The sequence below is a fragment of the Centruroides sculpturatus genome, unplaced genomic scaffold (genome assembly GCF_000671375.1).
Source record: "Centruroides sculpturatus isolate CEXI.00-Female unplaced genomic scaffold, Cexi_2.0 scaffold24, whole genome shotgun sequence".
NCBI classification, from domain to species: domain Eukaryota; kingdom Metazoa; phylum Arthropoda; class Arachnida; order Scorpiones; family Buthidae; genus Centruroides; species Centruroides sculpturatus.
The window spans coordinates 1,084,758-1,095,907 of NW_019384375.1; the positions used below are offsets into that span (position 1 = coordinate 1,084,758).

An 11,150-nucleotide genomic window follows, 5' to 3' on the forward strand; every position below is an offset into this window, starting at 1 on the left:
TATCAATTGTTTTTTGTTTTTGTTTAATAATTGTATTATTATGTCAAGATATAAGATCAGTCAATGCTTGGCAAGGGCTGACTGAATGCACTGCCAACCGAATGCTTTCAATATTCATTTCAGTCAGTGCTGACTGAATGCATTGCTGACGGATGCTTTTGATATGCCGTTTAGAAAAATCAATATAAAAAGTTTTAGTTGGCATAAATTTAAGCTTTTGTAAATCTGAGTAACATTTTAAATAAAATTCATTTGTTTCCATGCAATTTTATCCTTATAAGTAAAAAATTAAGATGTAAAACTGAATTAACTCTATGGGGAAACCCCCGTGAACTTTGACCTATTGACCTAAAAGTTTGGTGAGCATCTCACTCATAATGAGAAAGGCTTAACTTTAAAATCTGAGCTTTCTAGACTCAGTAGTTTTTTCTCTATGAGCATCTGCAGTCCTGGATGAAGAAGGACAAAAAGAAAAAAAAAAATACAGCTTTTTTGGCAATTTCTTTTGTACTTTTCAATTGCTTATATTTCAGCAACCACTTTATAGAAAATCTTCAAATTTTGCATACTATCTAAAAAAAGAATTTTCTTTCAAATGAGATATTCAGAATTACTACAGGTGTTTAGAGAGCAGAGAAATTGACCCCTGAAAATCAACAACTCTGATTCCTGTATATGTAGTCAGTTCTTGAACTTTTTACTTGATGGGAAGTCACTGCCGTGACTTCTAATGTGTATTTCTCAAAAATTGATAAACATAAATTTAACCATATTTAAACAATATAATAATGTTTAAACAAATATATTATTATTTATATTCTAAATTAAAAATCAGAAACAAGAAATACATTTTTAGTAAATTTTAAATTAATTTCAATATTTAAAATTTTTAAAGTTAATTAAAACATTTTATACCTGATTGAATCATACATAAAAAAATTTGACACCTGTGCTGCATATCCAGTTTCAGCAACATGAAGATATATAGAGTTACCCAAAATCTGAAAAAAGAATTGAGATTTCAAAAATGCATAATTCAAATTAATTGATTAAGAAAAATTTCATAAATTAATGATCTAAAAACAAATTACTGTTGTAAACAATAATAAATTCTAATAAATTTATTTCAAGTTTAATAATAATTACTGTACTTTTCCACAAATAACTTGTGGCTGTGCATAATCCATAAGTTTAAAAAGTTACTAGAATTGAGATAAAACTTTTGTATAAACTATATCAGTATATATTCCTTGCCTGTAAATTGGCATTGAAAACATTGTACTTATCAATATGGAGTTTAGAAGCTGACAATAATGCTGGTTTTAAATTTTCCAAAACATCTCAAAAAATTTTTTCCACAAAATGTAGAATAGTTTTGAAAAATGTTAAATGTTATTTATTCCATAATAAAATGGATTTATTTTGCACCTATTTTGTTTATGCTGCATCCNTTGCCCTTACTGTCGCTCTGCCACTACTGTGACCTATGATTGGAGGAGTTCACCTTTTTCTCAGAGCCTAATTTTTCCAAAGGTTATGTTTTTGCATCGGTCTTTTGTTTTTGTACTTCCGGGGGACCTGGGGGCCTTAAAATCCCACTTCTAATACCAGTGTGACAACATCCGAAGCACCCCTTATGCTTCAGCACAACTTGACCAAAGGGTTGACAGTGTTTGCAATGACAAAGTGTTCAGATACCACTGTTTTTTGGACATCTCAAAATATTTTGTATCTACTGGATAAATAGAATACGACAAAAAACACCAGAAAACTGGACCTAAAAATCCAGCAAAGAAAATTTACTAAATAAAAACGTTTTTGATTGGTTTAACCAATCTTCCTCAGTGATCAAGAAATGTAATTCTCTGACATTTTTGATCAAGAAACAGCTGGTCAAATTCTACCATGCTAAGGCTAGTTACCATCTGCTTTCAGTTAACAATGTCTCAATACCATTTCTCTGGTACACAATTAATACACGATGTTCTTGGACTTCAAACTGATGTATCCTTCTATAAAAATACCTCCTTGTTTTTGTGTAATAAGGGATTTCCTGTTTGCCATTATCGATGATGCACAAAAACATCACAATCATATACTGGAACTTGCACACCTTGTATGTTATACATCATTCTTTGAATTTGAGAACAAAGTATGCGTACACGAAAGAGGCATACCAATGTGCAGTTCCATGTCAGCAATATTTTGTGAGCTAGTGGTGTGACAATTAGAAAACAACATTCTACCCAAATTCCAACACCTCATTATCGTATATGCTAGATATGTTTGACATCATCATCTTGTGGCAGAGAAAACCAAACTTACAGCAACTTTTAAAAGAGATCAATGATAACTCCTATGGATTATTCCTACAATTAGACCAGGAGAGTGAAACAATGGTAAACTTTTTAGACATTTCCATCTCTTGCAAATATGGCAAAGTTTGGGCCAAAGTATACAAGAAACCATGTTTTCAATCCATTTTAATTCCACATAACTCTGTTGATTCTCTCCACATCAAATTGGCAGCCTTTAGATCCTTGATAAGAAGAGCATATACACATTGTACAAGCATATGTGACACCATAACAAAGCTGAATTATATCTTAAGGATTGCAGAATAACAGGGTTATCCAATAGAAATGATAAGAAAGTTGATCACAACCTTTCAAGCAACAAAACACAAGCATGTGTCAATGGACCAGAAACGAAGAGTGGTTTTAAAATATATCCCGTTTTTAAGAGGAATACATGTGAAAGCAGCCAGAGCTAATAATCTTGAGGTTTTGTATATCAATGCAACCCAACAATATTCAGAATTTTAAGGAATGATAAAAAACTGTATAACCATAATTCAGCGATGGGGGTTTACTCTATCCTGATAATCGACCAACATTTCAAATCAAAACTGGTCTATATAGGTGCCACTATGCACAACTTACAACAACAGCTCAAAGAACATAAATATACAACTGATAAAGATCTTGATAACACGACACTGGCAGCTTACGCACAACATCAGGACATTCAGGTGCAATAGGAGCAGGCATCAATCATTAAACCAACATTGAATATACATACTATGAGATATCTGGAAAGATTGGAGATTTTTAAAGCGCACAAAAAACCAGTTGCATCAACCATAGAGACACGGACACCTTGGCTACTGCATGGCAGTCTTTTTATGAAAGTTAATTTTATTAAGGGACATTTATTTGTCTATTTTTACTTTTTATTGTTTATTTTATTTTTGTAGTTATTTATTTATTATTTGCAACTACAATTTCAGTTATTTATTTATTTATTTTAGAATTCTGGTTATCATTTATTTCTACATTTACGTTCTATTTTATTGTAACTGAGGAAGACTGGTTAAACCAATCGAAAACATTTTTATTTAATAAATTTTCTTTGCTGATTTTAAAAAGTGTGTTTTTGTCATAATCTACTCAAAATCTATATAATACATTTCTGTCAAAATTTAAAATTATTATTAAATAAACATAATATATTATTAATAATAAACAATTAAATTACCTCTTCATTGAAGAGTATACCTCGTACAAAATCTTCATGGTTTTGATAATCAAAATTATCTGAATATAATAATGGAACTTGAGGAGAACAAATACAGATATGACAATCTAGTAAATCATGTCTAATTGTAATGTTTCCATGATCTTGAAATATTGACTAAAATTAAAATTTTTATGTTTATAATTTATATAAAATTAATTAATATAATTTTTAATATTCAAAAAATTTAATTATTAATATACATATACTGTTTGAGTTGAGATATACATAATATACAGTAATGTTAAAAGTTAAATGATAATTTAAAAATGAATATATAACTTATGTATGTAAGAAAATACAATAAAATGTGATAAACATGCAATGCATTGATTACATTCTGCCTGCCATATGAGCAAATCATGAATGCAATATAAAGTACTTAAATTCATTTGTTCTTATACTGTACCAGTCAGCTCTCTATTCATTTTAGTGGTATTTTGAACTGGAAATTAAACAATAAAATAGATGAACAGAGCTAATCTATATTAACTAAGCTTCAAAATGATGCATAAAACATAAATTTAAATCTTTTTTTTTCTTTGTAGGCACAATAAAGTGTAGTTAATTGAACACACTACATATCCTTTCATCCTTTTATTGGTCTGTTTAGTTGATATGCAAAATGGAAAAAATCAATGTATTTTGTGGTACTGTATGTACTGTACATGGAATATCAGCATAAATGTTAAAAGTTGTAAAAACGAAAATGTAATGACAATCATAAACATATTTAAATTAGATTTCCTTACCTAAGAGACATAGCAGAAATAGTATTTGTGACAAGACTATGTCTTGTTTATAAAATCATACTGCCTGCTGTGTAACCAGCTTAGAGGTATGAAGGAGTATAGTACATGTCAGGAGTTGCAATTTGGCACAGAGTATTAGTTACCCAAATCATGCAGGCATAAAAAAAACCAGACTTGTAGGTATTCAGGGGACCGAGAACAGAATCAAAATAAAATTCAAAACGGCAACACTCTCTACAAACAGGCAGCAGTGCAAGATTTGTACATGCGTTGCTTGCTGGAAAGTTGGAAATGCAAATGTTACAAAATCAAATTTTGACAAACACATGTGTTGGGAAGTTTGAAATGAGAAATTGAATTTTGACAAATGAATCTTTGAAAAAACCCATTTACCTGTCCTGTATTATTTCGACATATCTCTGGTTGCATCATGCTGACCTTGACTGGTTAATCCAAGATATCTCGTTTCAGCATCGGAACCTTTTCTCAAAGTAAATGGTGCTAGTCGTTATAATTTTATATTAAAACTAATTTCTGAAATATAATTTTTTTTTCTACATTTATTTATATATATACCCTCACCTAAATGTTTTTATATATNTTTTAAAAAAATCAATATTTGTTTTATATTATATTTATATTATATAATAAAATCGCAGTACAGAACTGCTGTAAAATAAAAAAGTACAGAACTGCAGCTCCCATGCATTTTGCAAACCTACATTTCGGCTCCCACTGAACTCTTGCTTTCCCACCCCTGTTATATAATATTAGTTCTACAGATATCATTCGAAAGTTTTCTAAAATTTTAAATATTTTAAAATTGTTTGCTCGTTCATCACCTAACTTGAAAATAGACGACCGCAAGTATCATAAGAATTCAGCTTACTACTGTTTAAGTTACATTGGTATTTCATTAATTCTGTTAAATGCATATATATATTTAAGATATAAGAATAAAAAGAAATGGAGGATTTTGATGTATTTTATTGCTGTTACATTGCTATTCCTATTGGATATGAAGTAGGCATTATAGTGATTCTTGTCTATTTTGCGTACACAATAATTCGTGTTCTTGTGCAGATTGAACGTTCTATCATAACTGAAATAAAGGAAAGACAATTAAGTACCATTAACTGCGTTTCTATTATTCAACTAGAGTCAATAATGTTAATTAATTTAATTGAAATTGTCGAACAAATGTTTAGTACAGTTATTAAGAAAATAACATTGTTATTTCAATTGAAGCTGTTATCATTTTATACGGAATTCATTTTATGGATTTGCCAACCTATCTTATATATGTCGGTTGTATTATTTTCATTATTTTACTTTTGGCATTGATTTTGTATACTTCAAGTTTTGTATCTTTATTAGCGGAAGTAAATGTATTAATAACTGTATAATTATTAATACATTTACAAGCTTGTATGTGTTATTTATATATATTTATATTTTGCACAAACACACACACACACACATATATATATATATATAATTTCGGACAATATGATAGCCAGGATTATTTTTTCAAAAACAGGAAATTTTTGTTATGCATTGACAAAAATTCAACCTGGGGTGACATGCAGTGTTGAGAAATTTTGAAATTGGACAGGTTAATTTCACTGAAAATGCATTGTGGACAACCTCGTGGTAGTGGCTGGCGAAGTTTGAAAGATCGCACTCAAAACCAGCAATACCAAAGATTGGAGAATGAGAATGAGACCCACCTTCTTGAGCATCAAAGTGTTTCCACTTAGTAGTGAGTCTCTGAGACATAGTCTTGTCCCAAATATGGCATTGCCATTTTCTTGTTAATTTTAAAATGGTATCTTTAATTAATCAAAAAATTTTTAGTGAGGTAGGTTTGAAAAATCTAGCTGCAGTTTGACTCTCTACACTAATGAAATTATGTAAATCGGTACAAAATTACATGATGTAGATTAGGAGTCCCCAAAGTGGTCGATAAGAGTTCTCCAGGGGTCGATTAATACACAAGGGTCAAAAGGGGGTCAATTAATACCAAAGAGGATCAATTAAACTATCTAGGAAAAAAATAGAATATTCCAATAAAAATTTGAAATACGGATATGATCAACAACATTACTGACTACCCTAGTTATAACTTGAGTTTTGCCTTAGCCTATGCCACTTTAAGTATGTGTTACTCTGTTTTCATGCATCTGGCAACTGTACTAGTGTTACAAACATATTATGAATGCTGGTAGTTCATTATACACAGACTTACGTTGCACTGTTACACTCTAGTAGGGTTGTCACACTAAGTATTTTATATCTAAATGTAGATATTTTGTCCTTTACAGAGAAAATATCATAATATATCGAAAATCATTAATATAGTACAGAAGCGTTTGCGAGGAAAAACGTTACAATTGTTCAAGCTCTAATAATCACAGTGGCCTTTTAAGTAAAAATGGAGCTATTTAAATCTTCACCGACACAATCCGATTTTAAATATTTTTCAAACTTGCGAGTACTAAAAGAAAATGAAAAGATTTCCGACCGTGATTTGGAGATATATATTAAACATCTTGATAAATTAAGAGAAGACTTTAAACCATGTTTCGAAGACTTGGAGAATATGCATGTTCCCAAATGATTTGCTAATTCATTTGATGTAAAAATAGATGATGAAGGTAGTGAACCTGGCTTAGAAGATGAACTGAGTGAAATATGTGTAGATCTCGAAGCTAAAGCATTGTTTAAAAATAAAAATCGGGGTGAATTTTGGAGCAATAACAATATTGTCACTAAATATCTTAAGCTCAGAGCAGAAGCTGAACCTTTCTTACTTGCATTCCCAACTTCATACATGGCTGAAGCTGGTTTTAGCCACGTGAACGCAATTTTGACAAAACAGAGGAACAGATTGAACTCGGAAAACTGTGGTGATTTGCGACTAAAACTTACCAATTTTCAACCAAATATCAATAATCTTGCTGCTTCTCTTCAGACACATCCATTCCACTAATATCAACTATTTTAATAAAAAGGTATGTTAACTTATTTTTAAGGCATTCAGTAGTAGTCGCAAAATGACAGTAAAAGGTTTTTTCATCCAATATAACTTGTTATGTTTTCAAAGATAATTGTGTATTTTACATATTATGACACATATGCTTTAAGAACTATAGGCAAATTTCCATCTATCCATAATTTTGCTATTATTTTTTAAGATTATAAATCAGTGGAAAATAACTCCTATTTCTGTTAATGTTAATGGGTGGATTTTATAAGAAACTAGCAGGTAGGCCTGACGTTGCTCAGGCAAAAGTAAGGATAGCGAAGATTAAAATTATTACATTACAGTCAACCTTACCCGTTTTCACAGAATTGGGTCCCCCTATTTTCGGACTAATTAGAGAATTTTTAGATGGGTCTAAAAATGTGTTCGATTTCCTGCAAAACGAAAAAACTGCATCTGTGCCTTGCACGTTGCTTTCTCTTAACAATTCCATTGTTAAAACTTTCAATGTTGACACTTCCATTGTCGAAATCTTAATCCTGTCTCTCTCCCCTGGGGATTTCAAAAAATCCCTTCTTAGTGTGCATTTTCGTGACATACCCTAACTATGTACCAAATTTCAACTTTCAACTCCTAACCGTTTGGGCTCTGCGCATATTATTATTATTATCATTATCAACTCGTCTCGATTATATATAGATGGGAACTATAAATTATTTTGTTGGGTTGTTATGCAGGTCTCCTTATCGCTTAACACCAGAAATGCAAAAATGATTTGATGTTTTTTTCAAATACATAATCTGGGGGTCAATAAGAAGGCAAATATTCTATAAAGGGGTCGACGAAATAAAAAATTTGGGGACCCCCTAATGTAGATGAAAAATGCTGTAAAAGTGTGTGCATAAGAAAAGATTGTCTTTTCTACAACAAACTTACTAAATTGTCTAAAGCAAAGTGTGTTGTTGTAGTTTTAAGAAAAGTTTTTAATCTACGAACTTTTCATTGTCTTCGAAGTGTACAACAGGTATGTTGTTTGAGGTTTCTAGGCTTATTAGTATGTTGTAATTTACCGTATTTCTTCCAAAAATAGCAGAATAAAATGGAATGTTAAAAATCTGCACTTATGCATACACCCACTTTGAAGGACTACATTAAAACATTCATTTAAATTGTCTCACAACAGAAAGGAATGTAAAAAAAAAATTTGTACCCATTCACACACATATTCCGAGAGTGTTTATACACTATATGTATTATTCAAAAGATTTGGTGTTATGTTATAACTATGTACATTTTAAATTAGTTGACTGAAGAGGGGCATTGTGAAGCCCACAATGTGTAAAATGCATATCAACTAAAAAGACCAATAAAAGGATGGAAGTATGCCTAGTGTTCCATTAACTGCATTTTATCGTGCTTACGAAACAAAAAACGTAAAATGACATGGTTTCAAGTCATATGCAAGCACCTTAACAAACTGAAAATAGATTTTGGTTTAGTATATACCAAATATATAACTATATATTTGGTATGTACTAATGAAAAATATATAACTATATTTTCCATTTGAATTTTATGAGTCATGCAACAAACCTCCACATCACATTTTGTTGCATTTCCTTAAATACACTTTGAGTTATGATTTGTAGGTTATTCTTTAATTTTGAATATCAGCATAAATAAGACTTACCAAAGGAAACTTAATTTTCTTTTGATTTCCAACTTTTTGTAAAAAATAAACTCTGTTAGTATCTCTATCTACACATACTACAACTTCATCTTCTAAACATCTGGAATGGTGTTTGGGTAAAGCTGTTCTGTATACAAGAGTCATTACAGTACCTTTATCTTTTTGACGATTTCTCCTATTCAAAAATTTAAATTTATTTTAGTTATTTTATTATATGAATATATATATATATCGTGTAAAATTCTACCGATTTCGATCAGGGCGGACTTATTAAGAAAAATAGGCCCGAAAATTCTGATGGCATCGCGTGACCTCAGAATAAAAGCTTCAATAAATAGAGTTATAATATAGATAAAACGTAGAAACTTTTATTCCAAAGACTCCCCTAAGTAATGACAGTCAATATATAAATATGTATTCGATAATTTTTAGTTTCCCGGATGTTATATATAACAGAAGAAATGTGTAGCAATCGGTCAAAAATGACCCCCTCCCAAATTTTTACATTTTTGGACTTTTGGACTTTTTACATTTCTTTGCTTATAACTTATAAACAAAGAAAAATAACAGTCGGAAAAGTAATAATATCGACTATTCTGATTACTTTTTTAAAAAATACAAAATAAAACGATTTTTAAAACTTAATTAAACATTATAATTTGACACGTCTACTTAATGTATAAATTCATATTTATTGACTTGTTTGATAATGGCAATGGTNATTAAATAAAATTTTTTATTATTATGTGAAGCTATTTTATTTTTTAGTATGGAATGAAATATATATATATATATATTAAAAAAAATTAAAATCAGTTTAAAAAAAATGTAATTACTATAAACAATAATAGATGATGTAATCATAAAATACAAAATTATTCCCAAAATGCTAACAGAAAAAATATAGCATTCCTTATATGTAAAATTTATATTCTAACAAAATACTATGAATATGAAATCACCAAAGCTTAATTAATCATATGATAAATTACACATTTACTTCTAATACATTTACATTAATGTTTATTTGGTGTACATTTTTAATAAATTAATGTTAAAAAAATCATTCTAATTTACAATATATAGTTTTTTAAAGCTTTTTTCCACACTGTGTATAGAAATAATCCCAGACAAAAATTTTTGCTGAAGAAAGATTAATTTCTGACAGAGGAAAAATCTGTTATCCTGCTGTATTAATAATGATACAGAAATATTAGAAACAAAAACATACAGTGCTACCTCAGGATACGAAATTAACCCATTCCGAAACTGAGATTGTATCACGAAAATGTCGTAAGGTGAATCATTTTTCCCCATACGATTACATGTAAAACCAAATAATTCATTCCAACATGAAAAACACACTCAAATTAAAGCTACATAGTACATTAAAAAAAAGTAACTATAGTAAGGAAAACACTGGAAAATATGTTTTGTAGTTGTAAATGTATAAATAACCATAATAGAATAATAATTGATTAAAAAAAATGTAGTTTTATTTGCATATTACCTTTCAGGACAGACAACAATGGAGGTGTAAACTGGTGGCAGAGGAGAGGGAGAAGGGGAATGATACTAAAACTTAACTTACATAACATAAGGTAACAATAACTTAAAAATAACTTAACACTAATTTTATCATCTTTTCTGTTTATATATATTTTTTAATTTTTTATTCACTGCCTTTTGCTTTCTTTCCTTCATTTCCATCAGCACTTTCACTGGATAGAGGTCGCTTGGTAAAATATCTATCCAAAGAGGTTTGGCTTTACCTACTTTTTAACCTTCTGTTAGTCGCATGGGTCTGACAGACCCGACTCGATTTTCAGTCAAAATTTTTTACTATTAAATATTTTTTGAAAAATTTGAAAAAATTAATATTCCTCAAACTTTTTAATTAGATTAACATGCTGTTAAAATTTTTTGCATAGCAACGCTCATTTTTTAGAAAAAAAATGCTTTACGAGTCGCATGGGTATGACAGACCCATGCGACTCACGGAGGGGGTAAAAAAACGTCAATTAATTTGTCGCCGTTGCCGATAGCGAGTGTCGCAATAACTTTATCGCGCTGAAGTTGTCGCGCGGTGTCTATTATACTTTATAATATCGTTATTTATTTATATATTTATATTTTTGTTTTTTTT

General features: G+C 29.8%; 1 protein-coding gene across 2 annotated transcripts in view; it reads right to left on the reverse strand.

Annotated features, from left to right (window-relative positions):
• The window catches only part of LOC111616708 (translation initiation factor eIF-2B subunit epsilon-like), a 74,296-nt gene that overhangs the window by 50,575 nt on the left and 12,571 nt on the right, over nucleotides 1-11,150 (reverse strand). For both annotated transcript variants that reach the window (XM_023358084.1, XM_023358091.1), the window contains exons 4-6: nucleotides 9,005-9,179; nucleotides 3,538-3,693; nucleotides 916-1,001 (exon numbers count right to left, since the gene is read on the reverse strand). In XM_023358084.1, the coding sequence (XP_023213852.1) occupies nucleotides 916-1,001; nucleotides 3,538-3,693; nucleotides 9,005-9,179 (417 nt within the window). The remainder of the gene's footprint in view (nucleotides 1-915; nucleotides 1,002-3,537; nucleotides 3,694-9,004; nucleotides 9,180-11,150) is intronic.